The sequence below is a fragment of the Polyodon spathula genome, chromosome 6 (assembly GCF_017654505.1).
Source record: "Polyodon spathula isolate WHYD16114869_AA chromosome 6, ASM1765450v1, whole genome shotgun sequence".
NCBI lineage: Eukaryota > Metazoa > Chordata > Actinopteri > Acipenseriformes > Polyodontidae > Polyodon > Polyodon spathula.
The window spans coordinates 50,413,965-50,432,194 of record NC_054539.1 but is presented as its reverse complement, the minus strand read 5'-3'; the positions used below and the strand labels follow the sequence as shown (position 1 = coordinate 50,432,194).

Here is an 18,230-nt window from a genome sequence, read left to right as displayed (position 1 = left end):
GTGACTTCAAATGAAATCCATACATGTGTTATCGATGGACTGCATATGAAGCTCACTTAATCGTCTGGCAAACGTAATGGCTATTAAAAATGCCACCTTTAATGAAACAGGGTGCAGTTCTGCTGACACCATGGGCTCAAAAGGGAGACCCATAAGGGCCCAAAGTACCAGTTCTAGATCCCACTTAGGGACCATACTTTTCATGGGAGAACGAAGCCTCCGAGCCCCTTTTAAGAAATTGCACTGCCAGGAAATGTGCCCCAGGAGACACTCAATTTTGTCATGGCACACTGATACCCCGCAGCCTAAGTGGAGCCAGTGCTGCATCCATGCACTTTGAAAATATGCGGGGCGCCAGCAAGAGGCCAAATGGCAGCACGCAGAATTCGTACATATTACCTTGAAAGCCGAAGCGTAGATATTTTCTGTGTGTGGGGCGGATCGGGATATGAAAATAGGCGTCTTGCAGGTCGATCAATGTGAACCAGTCACCCAATTAGAAGGACTGGAGGATACGCTGTGCTGTCAATATGTTGAATTTCCTCTGTGCTGTCAATATGTTGAACTTCCTCTGTTTGAGGAACAAATTGAGGACCCTGAGGTCCATAATTGGTCTGAAACCGCCGTCCCTTTTGGCCACCAGGAAGTACCTGGAGTAAAAGCCGCTGAGGGCATCGCTTGGGCTTACCCAAGCGTACAGCGTTTTTTCTTCAAAGATTGGCGATCTCCTCTTGAAGGATCACCCTTGCTGGTTCGACAGTGGTGAGGAGTTCACCCTTGAAGGGTGGCAGACGTATGCGGAATTGTAGAGCGTATCTGTGTCTCATTGTCGATAGCACCCAGGAGTCCTTGGTGCAGCCTTGCCATGTGTCGTTGCCGTTGGTCAGTCTGGTTGTGGGGGGGTTTGGTGGCAGTCGGGGCCCCTCAGGGTCTGTCCCCTTTGGGCTTGGGAGGGGGCGGGTCTTTCTTAGGCCCCGGCCTCAGTCTCCAGAAGGAAAAACAATTACCCCTGGCCTGCAGTGGTCCCCTACCGCTGGCCCTGCCTCTGCCTCTGCCTGCTTGTCTACTCTGGGGTGGAGGGCGGTGTTCAGACCCTTTTATCCCAGCAGGCTGTGCATGCCACCTTTGGCGCTGACTGTAAGCTGGAAGGCATGGGAACTTTGAGGCGACCTCCATGGCCTTGTGGGACCTCTCAAGGCTCACATCAATGGTCGCTCCGAAAGTCTGCCCCGGTGTAATGGGGGGATCCAGCAGCGCCACCTTCTCGGTCTCTATGACCTTGGCTTGTGTCAGCCACAAATGCCGGTGAGCGGCCACCATCACCACCAGCAACCTCCCTGATGCCTGACCTAACTCCCCTGTTAGGTCAATCATCACCTTATCCACAGCCTAACCTTTCACCAGATCCGTGACCCTGTCCCTGATGGTGGGGAGCGCGCCTTGGCCCCTTTCTTGGGCTCCTGCAGTGTGCAGCAGAGGCTCAGCTGTTCTGTAGGCTGAAGGTGCAGATGCTGGGTTGCCCCAGGTGGAGCGCACCAAATCCAGGAAGTCCTGGCATAAGGGGAGGACGTGCCTTTGGGTGCCCTCTCTGCTGGAGGAAGTGGTTCCCCTCCCTCCTGTTCCGCCGGCCATGGAACGTCCATGGCTGCAGCTGCCTGCTGCATTAGCGCCCGAAACTCCTCCCTCTGGGACACGTGTGGCAAGGGCGGCAGGGTGCTCCCCACTGTGGCCTGCGCCACGGAGGTGGCTGGGTCAGACACGTCTGACCTGGACTCCGTGAAGGACAGCTCACCTGGGCTAGGTGGGCTAGGCAGAGGGGACAGGGAATGAGACTGTGGGGGCTGGGGCTGCCCGGTGGTAGGGGGCAGACTGCCCTGAGACTTTAATAGGATCTCCATCATAGTTTGCTGAGCCCTTACAGTCTCTGCACGCTCGACCTAGCTTGGGCGCTTTTGAGGCGACTGCAGTATGTCGCGAGCCCACGGCGTCTCCTTACAGCACCACAACAGCTCTCACACGGTGTATCAACTACACATAGCCTCGTGTAGTGAGAGTAATGGCCGTTCGCTATTCCCTGAAGAGGGGTCGAAACCAGCTCTAGCCAGGAAACTGACGTGGAAATTCTAGTGCGAGCAGTGTTACTAACGCTCGAAAGCATGATTGCTGTGGATTTTATAATTTATTTGGAAAACCAAATAAATCTGCCAAATTCAGAACGCAAACGCAGAAGCAATTTACGACCTGTCTCAGAGAGATGAGAGAGAAAATGGCGATGTGCTACTGTGAAGACGTCCCTCTTCAAAAGGAGGTGGGAGGGACTTCCTCCTCACAGTAGGGCCCTGATAGGGCAGCTTTTGTATATTTGCTCAGAGATTGACGGTCAGAGAGGCTCTTCCCATTTGGTAATGGTTGTCATTCGAATTGAAAGAGAACTGGTTTGTTCATAATGTATGTTCACACCCTGCCTTTTCACTGCATTTTTAAATACTGTACAATTTTGAAGAAATTAACTAAGAAGTAATAACAGAATAAGGGATATCAACCAAGGGTTTGTTTAATTAAACAGTGACATTAGTTAGCCATGTGTGTAAGTTATAGTTTGACCACGTGCTATATATATATATATATATATATATATATATATTATATTATATATATATATATATATATATATATATATATATAAAATGGTATATTAATTAAAATGATATATATTAAAATTAAATGTTTTGTTAAAGTACACATTTCACTAGTTAAACAGGAAGCAAGGTAGTGTTAATCTATTATAAAAAGAAAACAGATAGATAAATTAATGCACCTCAAGATTGTATTTTGTCTGTTATTTGTACTGATAAAGAAAGGAAGACATTATTTGGATCATGGTAATGTTATAGCTAGCTATTTGCTCCTGTTTTTTTTGTTTTTTGGGGGTTTTTTTGTAGTCAGAATTTTTGTAATCAGAATTATGTGAAACCAGGGTTAACATTATAACAAAATAATCGCCATGACAGATTAAATTAGCATTTTAGAGACACTGAATAAACTTAATATCCCTTTAGGTCATTGTTTGTTCTCTTATAAAATCGTAATGTTTTTAACAGTTATTTAATTTAACTTTTGGTCTGTAAAGTAAACTTCATACCTTTTAAATTGTATCTATGTTGTTCTGTACTGTAGGTATTTCTACTTCACTGTCCAATACGATTTGCATTGTGGGCCTTGCACGTGTCTACATGGGGGCGCTACAAACCTCAGTCATCTATAGGGAAGCTCTATTAGCAATGGTTTCCCGCTATGAAAGATTCTAATAATGATTGTGTTAAAAAAAAACAATACTGATAATTATGTATGTGTTCACTCAGGATCGGTCATACACTGCAGCGTAAGGTATCAGAAATATACTACATAAAAAAACTAGTAGCAAATTAAGAGCTTTGGGTAGCAAAATGCTACCAAATATATGTTAACTTGAAGCCTTTCATACAGTATCAGAGTATGTGTGTAAAGGCAGGTTTAGTTTATGGATATACAGTATACACTGTGTAGCACAGTAAATAAAACATGAGGGTATGGAATAAACTATATAATGCATATTGGTGGTATTAAGTGAATAATGTGGTATATAATTCCAGTACTGACCATCATTTACCTTCATTTACAGCCTTAACAGCTTACACATATTTAACAATATTTGACCTTTTCAGGTAAGTTTGAATTTAACAAATGTGTTATATTTTTTTTCATCCTTTTGTTCATCCTCTTCTCTTGTCCTGGATTTTTTTTACAATTTGCTGTGGTAACAAAACAATTCTGACTGTAATTTATATGTTGATGTCAATTGTAACGATTAACACATACCCAGAGCCTGGACACTTCCTCTCTGTCTGCTATACATACCTGTTCCAAATCCAGTGAGCTACCCCAGTATTCTTAGAAGCCATTGGTCTGCAGTGTTTGAATACACTTATTCTGTTTTTTGTTTTTTTAATCTAACAACCATGGAGCATTTATTTTATGATCTTGTGCTTTTTTTTATAATGTACAGTAGGTTGCTGAATTACAGGTTTATTAACGTTGACATTTCCATGTTTCCATACCAGCTTAATAACGTGCCTTATAAGTTCATGGGTGACTATGAAGAAATCCAGCCCAGTTTACTCTTTTGGGTATGTTGTGTTTGTATTCACCAGTAGAGCATATGAATATATAAATACACATTAGCGTTACCAAACGTAACAGTGTACCATTGTGCATTTTACCTGTTCAATTTCCATATGCTTGTGGTGTCCTGGCTGTTGTTTAACATGATAAGGTTTAAGAAACCCAGCAGTTCTCCGTTTCTGATGCTTAAATTGCAGATTCGAGAGGTTCGAAGTCCTTGCAGTGTTTGCTTCAACTGTGCTGGCCCAGCTTGGAGCCCTGTTCATCCTGAAAGAAAGGTAGTAATAGAGGGTGTTTCTTTGATTGAAAAGCAGCAGTCCACCTAGCAGATATATCCACATATAATTTTGAACAATGCATGTCAGTATTTCAGTGATGTAGAAACACAGTTGTTACTCACAGCAATGGAGCTGGAATTTGTGTGAATGAGCAAGTTTACCTGTAGGACAATTCACACTGAGGTGTAATGTGGTAAATGTCACACTGCTTTGGAGCGATTACCAGTACAAATACAGGTGGGACATGAATGATTAAAAAATGCTGCCTGATAAAGCAAAGAGTAGCAGGTAAGACAAGAAAGAAATGTAAACATTTATCAAAGTATCAAATACCCTTTAAAGTTACTGCAAACAAATTATGGTATTAAGTCGGAGGATTCCAGATTCTAGTTTATAGCCGGTGTCTGCTCTAATTACACAAGACTGCCCAAGTACTTTTCCAATTTAAATAGAGCTTTGGCCTTAAGCTCAGAATATCTCACTGAGTTATCTAAGAAGTCTTTAAATTTAAATATAATTTTGAACTTCTTTCTTAAAAAAAAAAAAACAAGGTAAAGTATGCATAACATAGTAATAACTTTTGAGCCATATATAGGAATGAGTGCAATAGCAAATGTTCTGAAAGGAATAAATCTGTTTTAATGGTATAAAATTAGCAAGAAACAACTTGGTTGCAGCATAAGGTAAATTATTGTTCAGAGAAATTCCTTACTGGTTTGATAATGTTAATTGTTTTATTGCTTTCAAAAAATGTCTCCTTGCACACGTTACTGTATATAGGCCCCATTATGTCATTGAAACAAAAAAAACAGCAGCAATAAACTTCATGTGGGTAATAATCAAATACATTAATCAAATTAATAAATTATATATATTTTTTTGTTAGTGTGGAACGTTTTATGGAGCAGCCGGAGATACATACGTAAGTATAAGATCTCATTTACAGGTTTCTTTTCTGTTAGCGTTAACCACAGTAGATAAACCTGACAATTTCGACCCGGACATTCTTCCTTATTTATTCTGTTCCAGGTTTTGTTTCAGCATTGACTGTGCTTTTTTTATACAACTTATTTCAGGTGTTTCATTATTGACTGTAAGTATGGTAAAATGTTAGTTCATCTGCTGCAGTGTGTAATGCATTTTTTATATTTAATTGCTCAGTGTAATTATGTAAAGGCAGTAGACCTACATTACAACATTGCCAACCAGATTGATCTAGTAGAAAGTATGTCATCACAGCACTGAGTGTGAAATCTGCCTCTTTTCATCAGGAACTAATCTCTTTCTTGCTCTTGCTGACCTGTGGCTTTCTAATTTTCTTGATCTCTTCCTAAACAGGATTTTAGCGAATACTTTCTGCTTTGCTTGGAGTGTTCTGGAAATTGTTATTATGAATTGTAGGACAGCAAATGATTGTATTTACAGCTGGCTTTAGATGCAAGGGGAGAAATCAGTTTAAATTTGAAATCAGATCAAGTACCACAAATTACTTTTTTTGAGAAACACTGGAAACCTACACATCAATGTAATCTAACGATATTAGGAAAACAGTATTTAATACAAAAGATTATGAAATGCTCATTCTTGTGTACTGTTCCGCTTTTATGAAAACAAAATAAAAATGTTTATTGTAAAAATGTTATTCTTGTATCTATCTTTATCTGTTAGTAGGTGCTGTTTGTGAATAAATGGGTGGTCTTGGAACCATCTTTTTTACACTGCATATTTCCAGCAATGCTGAATATATTATATATATATATATATATATATATATATATTATATATATATATATATATATATATATATATATATATATATATATATATATATATATATATTATTATATAATCTCCCTTATTTTATTTCATGTAGTTTCAGATTTCTTAGTACATTTCCGACAAAATCAAAATTAATCATATTGTTTTTGTTTTGTTTTTGTTTTTTTTTTATCTGTAGGGGTCGTCTACTAGTTGGGACTTTTGTGGCGTTATGTTTTAACTTGCTAACCATGTTGTCTGTGAAGAACAAGCCGTTTGTCTATGTATCAGAAGGTAGGTGGCCCTTTTTAATACCAGCTCAAATAGGAAAAAAGGGAAAGAAGTAATTTACCTATAGTTTGTGCCACAATATTCTAGCACTAAGTGGGTTTAAAGGGCATTTATGCTCCCTCTTGTATTTTTTCACACTTCAGACTGCATATCATTATTTGTATACTTGAGAGAGAACAGCTTGTAAGTACTACATTAGAGACAGGCCCTCATCCTTTTTTTTAATGCTTGGGAATTTAAGGTTTACCTTTATCAAAGCTATTTCTATACTATTAAATATAGCACAACATGAATGATAAAAAGTTAATACAATACCCAAACCACCTCTGCAGTGATCTTTAGTCTTAATAAAAAGTGTGAGCTGTATACCTGTTCCTCAGAAACGAAAATAATTTTATGTTGCAACAAAGCTGGAAACTATATTGATCGTTTGAAAAAAGGAGTAACGCAGGCATATTTCTGTCGTGAATATAGGTTGTCAAAAAGCACTCTGTTTTTTGATTTGTTCATCAACCACGCGGCAAAGCAAAATTGATTTTAAGAAAAAACAACAACAAAAAAAACTGAGGATCTGATTAACTTTTAATGTCAAACTTTACATGTCTGGTTGATTTGGAATAAAAGCTCAGTTTGGGAGTCTTGCATGTTGGATTAATTTGGTGCACTTTGAAATGGTTCATGTCAAATTGATTTTGAATAAAAGTTCAGCTTCAATTTGGGATTTTTGCTTTTTGGTTGAATTATTTAACGAATAGGATGAAGCAAAGGCAGAATACTGCATATATGAGACCAACAGGTACATGTAATTCTACTTTTATTCACACTCTCATCTCATTAACTTACTCCAACAGTTCATTCTTCATTTTGTTTATGCTTTCGCTATAACGAACCTCGATATAACGAACAAAAGGCTTGGACCCAGACAGGTTCGTTATAGCAAGAGTGTACTATATTTTGATTGATTTCAATTTAATGTGATGGCTTCTATATAGCTAATCCTGTAGGACCACACACTTGCCTAATCTCTTGCTTACAAGACAATGTTTTCTCAGGGCCCCATAGGGTTGACATGTTCCATATTTCCCAGGTACATTACCAGCTGGACAGGCTGACACATGCAACAAATTGGCAAACATTATCAGCTACCCAGGAGGTGAGAACATAATTGAGGGCTAAAGGCTAAACCCACGAGAGTGCAGCCAGTCATCTAGAATTACAATAAATTGTTACAGCCACATGTGTAAAACAGTGACCAATTTGATGTGTGTTTCTTGATTTACGTTGAAAGGTGTTCCACACACCGTGAGAATTGCTTTTATTGCACTTTTCAACTTTGCCCTTACTCCTACAGAAGTTCTAGTTTCCGTTTGCTGTTGTTGCCCTCCTATAACTTTCTTTACAAGATGTTTCCTTTGATGCCAGCAGACTATTGCCTCTGTTAAGATTGTTTTCTAATACCATGGGGTTCTAACCCTGCTGTACTCTGTAGAAGTGCTGGCAGATACCTTGCAGATTCATGCCACATTCATTGCAGATTCATGCCACATGTTGTCATCATATGCCTCTTACTTTACCTTCGTATTTCCAGTTCTTTATTGTTTTACTGTTCTATCTGTGTGGCTTTAATGCAGCTGTGTTCAGACTACAGTGGCTAATCCTCCTCTTGATTTAAGGTGAAGTGAAGCTGTGATAGTCTGTGCCAGCTTCTCAAATGTCTGCACATTTCAGAAATACTTTGTACTGATGCTGCTCAGGCTGGGCTGTAGTAAGGTGAGACAAGGCTGGACAGATCGTTCTGGCCTATCATAGTCTCTTGACAGATTGTAAAGATAATAGAAATAACATTTTGGGAATACCTAGAATGCCAGTTTGCATATGTTGCTAGTATTTACTTGAGCTTTGTTTTGGAATAAATGTATATATTTAGATGTTAAGAGGACAAATTCTTTAAGATGCAAAATCGTCTGGTGGCACGAAAGGAACAGACAGGTATTTTATAGTAAACTAAGTAGATAGTTAATGTTACAATGTTAAAATATATCCAGATCACTAGAGAAAGCTACCATGATATATAGCCTATTGTATAAACTCAATCTTTGGAGAATGGTAGAGATATCTGTGTGTGAATGTGAGTGTCAGTTGACACAGGCAGTAGGTAAACGACAAACACTTATGGGTTTAGGTCAGGTTGTAGGTCTTATTAAAGCATGTTGGGTTGGGTCGCGGATAAGGAGTCAGTGTTACAGCGTGTTGCTGGTTCGGGTCGGGTCCTGTAGTCGTGGGTACAGGGCGAAAGCGGGTCATAAAAATCGGACCTGCGCAGGACTCTGATATTAAAATACACAGTAAAGAATATGCATGTGAATATATTCTGGGTTGTTATGCTGGTCTTCTATGAAATGTATTTTGAAAACATATTGACAGTGACAGCGTGGGAAGCAGTGTTGTTTATATTTTTGGTAGGAGATTACTTATATCCCAAAGCACTTAATTTATATGGAAAATTTTGCCTTAAAGCCTCAGATTCATTTGTAATGTGCATGAACAGTCATGCATGACCAAGGAGTAAAATTTTATGATAAATAAGGAAAGGCAATTTGTCCTGTTTTGGACATGCAAAAATAGTTAACTTGTAATTTGTAACAAAAATTTAAAATCCAATCCGAACCTGACCAAACAAATCCTAACCCGACCCGAAACCTTTGAAATATTTGCGATCAGACCTGACCATCTCCACAAATATCATAATTCCAAACATACGCTATTGAAACTAAGTACCTTCTGTGTAGAGTCTATTCCCAATTTCTAATTAAAATTAAGAAAAAAAAAACACTCACTAAGCATATCTCATTTACTTTGTTTCCTAGTATTTAAAGAAGACAACAACAGGTTTCTATAACTCTTTGTTACCATACATAGCTATCAGCCTCCATAATTTTAATGTAGAGAATCTCTCCTTCATACAAATTTTTGGTTCACTGATGTGCACTCTAGAAGTCCACACCACTCACAACAGCGCTTCACTCACGCGGAAAGCAGGAAGGGAGTTTTAGGAAGCAATTGCAATACAATTCACTCCATTTATAAGAATCACTGATTTAAGAATCAATTGCATATAGTGATCCAAACCACTGGGACAAAACCATTCCTATATTAAAGAATGTAAAATACTCTGCTTGTAAGAATCAAGCAGTCTGCTTATCAGAATCATTTCAGGGTAAACTGACTACATGTAATATGTTTCAGTATCAAGTGCAATGACATGTACAACCAATAAAGCTGTTTTTGAATTTGAATTTGGTCACATCTTGCGTGATTTGGCACGTACGCAGTGTGGATCGTGCAATAATGCAGGAAACACTGAATTGTTTGTAATCAGGCAGTGAGTGCGCCACTGCATTGTGCAGGTATGTTTTTTTTGTGTTCTCTGTAAGTGGATCAGCTATTTATGTTTTAAATTTCACGTTGGTGTAACAAAGTATGAACATGTAGTTGAAAATGACAAAATATAAACATTTAAAGCTCTGAAGTTAACAAAAGCATGTGATAAACAAGTTAGAAACGCTAAAAGAAATGAAACTGAAATCCAGAGGATTGCTCTCTATGGTTGTTGCGTTTCTGTTATTGTTATTATTAAAAAAAAAAAAAAAAACCCTGATCTGGTTTTAAATGTCATTGTGTGCAACTATTCTGAAATGCTGTTTTTCTTTATTCTCTGTCTCTGCACTGTAAATACCTGTCCGTATTTAGACACAGCTCTCTCTGCATTCACAGAGTTTGTTAGTCTGTAAAGGCTAAAAAATAAGTCTCAAAAATGAATGACATTCAATTTTTTGTCCTGTGTTTTTTTTAAAGGTATTTTTCTGCTTTCAATTTGTTCTTGAAGTGGCACCAGTAATTGGATTTGGTTGAGGAGCCATTGGCTCCTAAGGCAACAACTGTTAGGGGAGCTACAATTGCTACAGTGTCTGCATTGAAGCGACGATAGTACCCGACAGTCAACAGGAAGGCCCTCACCTGTTTGTTATTCACAGATTTGGGTGAATGGCCTCCACTTTACTTACCTGGTTGGCCATCAGACCTGCCTTCCTTTATATATTTAACATGTGTTGTAGTTTTTGTAAATGTGTCTCCCAATTGTCATTATAGAAAATGATGTTGTTTAAATAAGTTGATGCATCTAGGGTGTGAGGCCTCAGAATATTGTCAATCAATCGCTGGAAGGTAGCAGGGGCACCGTGTGAGCCGAAGGGTATCACCGTATATTGAAATAAACCTTCTGGGTTTTTTTCTTTGGCCCTGTCTGTGAGGGTCAGATCTAGGGTCGACAGTTATCTGGCCTGCCCTAACTTGTCTACACGAGGCATCTAGTAGGCTTCCAATTTTGAGACTTCGTTTAGGCATCTTACAGTCATTACAAAACCTCCATGAACCATCAGGCTTCGGGACCAGGACAATCGGACTGGTCCAGTCAGTGACAGCTTCCACAATTACGCCAAATTGTAACATTTTGGTTACCTCTGCCTTTACGTTGACTCTCTTACCCTCTTGGATACTGTAGGGTTGGAGCTTCACTTTTACACTTGGGGCCGTGACTATGTCATGCCAGATCAGGGTCGTTCTTCCTGGAATTAGCTAGCTCTTAGACCCCCTGTTGTAGGGAGTCATTGAGACTGTTACCTACATGTACCTGCCCTGCTGGCTTACCCTCACTCCCACCTACCTCATAAATAGCTTTTCTTCTTCTCTACATGGTTTTAGTAAATTTATATGGTATATCTGGACTTCCTTTCTATGGCCCGGTTGTCATACTTTATAATTTACTGGCCCGGCTGTCTCAATTACCTCATAGTGGCCCTGCCAACAAGCAAATCATTTACTTTCCAGGATGGGGACCAGCACCAACACACAGTTCCCGGGAAAAAAAAAAAACTCTTGGACCTGTGCTTTTCAGTTATAATCTCCAATTTTGCCACCTGATCCTTTTCTATGTGGTCTCTTAAAATGGGTGTTACATCTCTTTGCTTGCTCTCTCTGCCGTCTTCATGACATGCTCTACCATGTTCCTACCCCTGGGAGTCTGCTCCTCCCATGTTTCCTTGGCAATGTCAAGGATTCCTGTGGGTTGTCTCCCATACAGTAGTTTGAACGGGGAGAACCCAGTCTAGTCTTGGGGTACTTCACGTATTGCAAACATGAGATAGGGTAGAAGGGTGTCCCAGTTCTTCCCATCTTTGTCAGTCACTTTCCTCGGCACGTATTTGAGGGTGCGGTTAAACCTTTCAACCAACCCATCTCTTTGGAATTTTTAACAACTCACACAGATCTTCGGGAGTTAACACACCTAGCCACGGCAGTCTAGCTGCACTTTACAGGTGTCGAAGTAATTAACGTTGTCGCTCGACGAGTGTTAGCTAGGTCTCCCTGTACCACCCACTTTCGGAGCAGTGCACACATAGCTTGTAAAAACCGGTCCATAACTAGTATTTCCACTACTCGGGTGGCAGAATTATACTCCGGGTGTAGCCACCTCCTACCCAGGTAGATAAGGTGACCTGGGTGCTTTCTTCTTCATGGTACTTCCATGTGTGGAAACGTTGAGCTCTGACTGCCATAGTGACTCCTGCCCGAGCCAGGATCTCTGCCGGTCGTAGTCCTCTGCTGTGTCTGCCTTGAGGTTGTAGTATGCCTTCTTGGCGTCGCCGATCAGGAACAGGGCCACAGTGCCAGCCCATGGCATCTTAAGCCAGTGATTACAAATTGAAAAGGCTAATTCTAGTATTTGATTTGTATGTATTTTTTCTCGAGTTTGTTTCAACAAGTTATTTACAGTTTTCAAAATGTTTACATGCGTACATCTTTTTTTTTTTTTTATATATAACTATGTGTGTAGTAATTATTTACGTGCACCACACAACATTACAGGCAATGTGACAATCAAAAAACTTACATCCTGTTAATACATTTTTTTAAATGGTTTTGCTTTACATATTTGGGCCAATGCCAAAAATAAATAAATACATTTTAAACGATTTTATTTACAGTTAAGGATAATAATAATAGCATCAGTTATTAAACAAATTTAAATTAGATGGCTGTAGTAATTGCATCAATTTAATATGAGATTAGAATCAAGATTAATTAAGATTAATTTGTTGTAATTGTTTGACAGCCCTAACAATTGCAAATCTTGAACAATAACAAGTTAACTGCACTGTGTTAAATTTCCTTTTTAAACAGCTGAAGAACGGCTTTTGCCCAAAACGTCCTGAAAATAAAATATTTTTTAATCTTTTTAAACCTTTTGTGTACATTTTTTAAAAACCTTTTCTTTCATATAAAACTGCAAAAGTTTTATGAAACCCAAATTTTAATATGCAAAGTGCCTGCGACTGCAATTCAGAGCAAATCGCTTTTATGAAACTGGACCCTGGATAGTTTAAGCAGATTTCTTATGGCTGTCTGGAGAGATGCCTGGTTGAAATTTAATATGGGCTTCTTTGGCCAGAGGCAAAATGGTTCCACCAGGGCTGGCGTAACCATATAGGCAGAACAGGCCTAGGGCAACAACTTGAAAGGGGCCTCAAAAACAGAACATCATTACATTTTATACTTCACATTTCTTTAGTAATGTTCAACATCTTAGATCACTGTTTATTTTTCTGCAAAACTTATTGCTGATGTTACAGGACCATATCGTGAGCAGTGATGTAGTCCTAATCTGGAAGTATGGGAATGCTGACTAGGCATGGTGATCATGCCCGTGCAGTGTCATGAGAAATCTGGTCTCCCCTGGGAACACTTGTGGTTGTAGAGCCTGTTGCTAAGCAAAGGACGCATTGAAGGTCCGTGCGTATTCAAATTGGGCGGGGCATTATTGGATTTAATTTAATTACCCTGACAATGATTCTTATAAAAGGATGTTGCTAATACAGGATAATCTAAACATTTTACAGGTTTTATATCTCTGAAATTCTGTGATGACTGTCCTGATAATCGCTAGATTTGTAGCTAGTTGCTTTTGATAACAAATCTTGCCAAGTCAGCCCTTAAAGTCACTAGCGAGAAATTTGCTAAATTCGCAACACTGCTTGAAGGCACCGAAAAAAATATTTGATTTCCGCACGGCTTATTATTGCCTTGACACAACAAGGAAAAGAGATCGCTTCATCGGTGACCAGGCACTGAGATTAAAGCGGTTGTTGCCATTCAAGCATTTTCATAACGCATCCGTAAAGATTCTTTAATTCTATGAAGTTAATTCTTAAGTCAAGGACCTGCCTATAGAAAAACAAAGTACAGGAGGATTTGCTGTGAGCGATTATGTGATCACTGACCTGCACGTTAGATACCAGTTTTATAGTAGTTAAGGAACGCAATATGGTACAGTGAAAATACGATGTGTCTGAGGTAACTTGAGTATTCTGTATCAATTGTTATTTATAACTAAGTTCTTGCATAGTGTCACTACAGTTTGTAACCAGAGTGATGATTGTATATAGTTTTGTGATGATGTAACAAAAAATATATATTAGGGTCATAGCTGTTGAATTTGAAACAAGGGAATTAATGTCAAAACTGTACAATGCATTAGTAAGACTTCATTTAGAGTACTGTGTTCAGTTCTAGTCCCCTTGCTACTAAAAGGATATTGCTGTTCTAGAAAGAGTGCAAAGAAGAGCGACCAGAATTATTCTGGGTTTAAAAGGCATGTCATATGCAGACAGACTAAAATAATTGAATGTATTCAGTCTTGAACAAAGAAGACTACGCGGCGACCTAATTCAAGCATTCAGAATTCTAAAAGGTATTGACAATGTCGACCCAAGGGACTTTTTTGACCTGAAAAAAGAAACAAGGACTAGGGGTCACAAATGGAGATTAGACAAAGGGGCATTCAGAACAGAAAATAGGAGGCACTTTTTTACACAGAGAATTGTGAGAGTCTGGAACCAACTCCCCAGTATGTTGTTGAAGCTGTCACCCTGGGATCCTTAAAGAAGCTGCTTGATGAGATTTTGGGATCAATAATCTACTAACAACCAAACGAGCAAGATGGGCTGAATGGCCTCCTCTCGTTTGTAAACTTTCTTATGTTCTTATCTTAAGTGCAGGTGGTGCAGCTACTCCAGGGCCCACTCACACTTCAAAAGGGACAAATAAAATATGTGAACATTTTTTTTAATTTCTGTTCAAAATACTCATAAAATACAATAAAACAGTCGGCCAAAGAATAATGACAAATGAGTTAAATGACTAGCGGGCACCTTTCCACTAGCTAGCCCACACCGCCAAGTACCCTGCCATAGTAACATTGGTTTTAACCCTATAGTGCTATATTAAAATGACCATATATGGATTAACAGATTTTCAGTTTGTCACCCTCTCTACCTGGCCAACTTATTTAATTTCGATTATGTATCAAACTGGAGCTCACAAAGATATCAACAATACTGGAAATAGCATCACTTTTAGTGGTTGAATAGTACTTTCTCTCCAAGTTTTCCCCGATATCTGCACTGCATGCATGCTATTTCGTACCATACTGCTTACAGTGACAAGTTGTGAGCGCTCCTTCTCAAAACTGAAGCTCATTAAGAACTGTCTGACAAGCACCAAGTCTCAAGAAAGACTGATAGACTGTGTTATCAATCAAGAATGAACTTGCAAAGAAGCTGAATGTGTCGAAAATCATTGATGTTTTCAATGAGCTGAAAGCGAGGAAGAAAACACTGAATGTGTACATTTCTTTATATAACATCTTGCTTTGGAATAAAAAAAAAACAACTTTTAGTTGATTGTGGGAGGAGAAGGGGGGGGGGGGGGGGGGGCATTTAAAAATTCTGCACCGGGTCCCATTCCAACCTAGCTACGCCCCTGATATATATAAAAAAAATTTTAAAGATTGAAAAGGGAAGGCGGCAAAATTTTGTTTGCCTAGAACAGCAAAAATCCTTCCACCAGCCCTGGGTGCCACAGCCATAAGGTCAGGAAGAGTGGTGGTGTCTGTAAAACGCCGGATTGCCCAGGTTACGATGAAGATTTTATATTTGTGGAAGATGTTGCTTACAAACAATGAGGCAAATCCGGAGTGTATTCTTTGAAGATAAAAAAGATAAAACACACTTTTTGTATAATTTTTGTATAATGATTTTTGTCTGTTAATTGAGAATATGTAGTTAAAATAAATGTATATGTACATTTAAATTAATGTTTTATTTCAAAGGGCACTGATTTAGTCTGAAATTTGAATTTTTGTGTCATTCAATGTTTGTATTCACAGAACAGTCAACAGAGTCTATTTTAATGATCTGAACAGTGGCAGATCTAACTACCACTGCTCTTTTAATGCTATGTTAATCCAGCTGGATTTTCCTCCCAGGGCTGAATTACTGACAGACTTCTTACCATTACTAAATGCAGGTGTATGCATTTTAGGGTGGTGGTGGTATTAAGATCATTAAAATAGACCTAAATTTGGCCATTTGAATAACCTTAAAAACAAAACAAAAAAAGACAACGATTAGGGACTGCAGTCTTAAAACTAAGCACCCAATCGTAACACGTTATGTAATTCTAAACAGAAAAAAAGTTTCCTTCTTAGTTTAAATGTTGGCTATTTGGTTAATACATAGTAATTGTGAACTGACACATAAGGTAGTGGAAATACTAAAAGCATATTATTTTAGTCATTTGGTAGTGTAACCAATACTGTATGTAGATTTTGCCATGTGGTCAAAAAGCACAAAGGCTGCAATTACAGCTGTGACAATAGCAACCCTTATAGTTACATATGTCATTTAGTGAGAACATAAGAATGCTTGTTTTGTTTGGTTTTTTTTGTTTTTTTAAGGTGGATATTTAACATGTGCCTTCTGTTTCTCTCCAGCTGCCAGCACCAGTTGGCTTCAAGAACATGTAGCAGATCTGAGCCGAAGGTAAACATTCCCGTCAGTAATTTATAAGCATATTCATTTTCCATTCCACTGGCACATGAGCTTTCTCTTGAATTCCTAATATTGAAAGTAAATCAGGTTCCTAAAAGCTTAAAGTTTAAAACTAAGCACAGGAAAGTTGATACGTATCATTACATTACAGGGCTAGTTTTAAACCTTAGGTTCATCAGGCAGCTTTCACGGACTGAATGGGAGGGGGTGGTACACTGTTAATGTATCATGATACACTGTTGATGACTCATGGAAGCACAACCAATCTCTGGGCCACTTGAGAAGTGTAAGTTCAGTAGTAGCAGTAGTAGTAAAATGTGACTCTGGCTGATAACGTGCTTGGAATGGTTGCTGTTAAATAAAGCTTTGTTTTACCTAAGTCTGCTGCAGTTGGTGCTGCTGCAATGCAAGCTTGCTGTATGTATCACAAGTGTGATCAATTACATGTAAATAAACGTGTATTTTTTTTTAAATTATTAAACCATGATTACTGTTCTATATAACAGATTTTTTAAAGATATGTGAATGTTTTATTCCGTTTATATGACTTATCTATAAAATAATAGGATTTTCAATCAAATATAAACTAGTAGCTATGGTGACGTCACCAGTAAATTATGCAAGTTAGTACCATCAAAGGTTCAAACCTTCCTTCTGTAATGTGTTCCGAACCTTCGAAGGTCAAAATGAAGCCCTATAGTTGAGAATTCCTTCCCGTATTATAGTCTGGACATTAAATCCTGTGTTTGTTTCTATTCTGGTAATCCAACGTTTTCAGTCTCAAACCACACTGATTAAAATACAGTGAGTTCTTAATACCTTTACTGCCTTTTATACTGAAATATAGACTACGACAAATGTACTTACAGAAAAGGCTTGACCTGAAGTAGAAGCATTATGGCACATGCTTTCGAGTGTAGAATAATTATAATGTATGTCCCGTTACCTGAGTAGTATTAAAACAATAATAAAAAATATCTCTCTGTACTGTCTTTATGCATTTGATTAGTTGTGTGCGCTGACGTTTTGAAATCTTTGTCAAAAATACTATGGTGTTTTTGGTATAAAAGAAAATCAATTTAAATCAAAGAACAGAGTTTTAAGACAACCATGTAAGTAGATATCCACTTGAATTATCAAGCAGCAAGTACTGTAAAAAAAGTCGATATTCTAGGCATTTTTTGGTGGTCCTAAAAAAGGTGTTGCACTGGTGTGTCTATTAAACTACTGTACTAGTGCCACACTAATACACCGGTGGGATTGCTACAGCCACAGGTATGGCTCACACAAACTTAACTGTTGACAACCCGATTTATTTTTTCAGAATCTACGGCATTCCGGTCATGTTGCTAGGTAGAAACAGAAAATCGCTGTTCTAATTAAAAGTTTTAATTGCTTATCTCAATATCATTAGTAATTTTGACTGTTAAACGCAAGCTTTTAGACTCTTGACTGACCTGCTCTAGAGTACTTTTAATGACTTTAATACATACTGTAACTTATTCTTCATGTCAGTGCAGCGCTGTAAATAGTCTGTGTGAGAATGTAAGGTTGGCAGGGATGGGGTTAAATTGATCCCTACCAGTAATCACCCAGTCAGTTCATTGGTGCTAATTGGATAGTGGCCACATGTATAAGGAAGGATAAATCCTTTGTCTGGTGGAGGGGGTGGGGGTTTGAATGTCTTTGCTGTGATTTTTGTATTGTTGATCAACATGGTAGTGAAGGCTAATGCTTGTCCTACATTTTGATTGTTTTGTTTAACCTTTTGTTTTGGCCTTTTTCTTTCATTTGT

At 38.5% G+C, this 18,230-nt stretch overlaps 1 protein-coding gene across 1 annotated transcript in view; it reads left to right on the top strand.

Annotated features, from left to right (window-relative positions):
- LOC121317290 (zinc transporter 6-like) overlaps window positions 1–18,230 on the top strand; it is a 56,404-nt gene that overhangs the window by 26,412 nt on the left and 11,762 nt on the right. Inside the window, exons 5-10 of the mRNA XM_041253067.1 lie at window positions 3,662–3,704; window positions 4,101–4,166; window positions 4,359–4,439; window positions 5,326–5,361; window positions 6,397–6,491; window positions 16,378–16,426. Of these exons, the coding sequence (XP_041109001.1) occupies window positions 3,662–3,704; window positions 4,101–4,166; window positions 4,359–4,439; window positions 5,326–5,361; window positions 6,397–6,491; window positions 16,378–16,426 (370 nt within the window). The remainder of the gene's footprint in view (window positions 1–3,661; window positions 3,705–4,100; window positions 4,167–4,358; window positions 4,440–5,325; window positions 5,362–6,396; window positions 6,492–16,377; window positions 16,427–18,230) is intronic.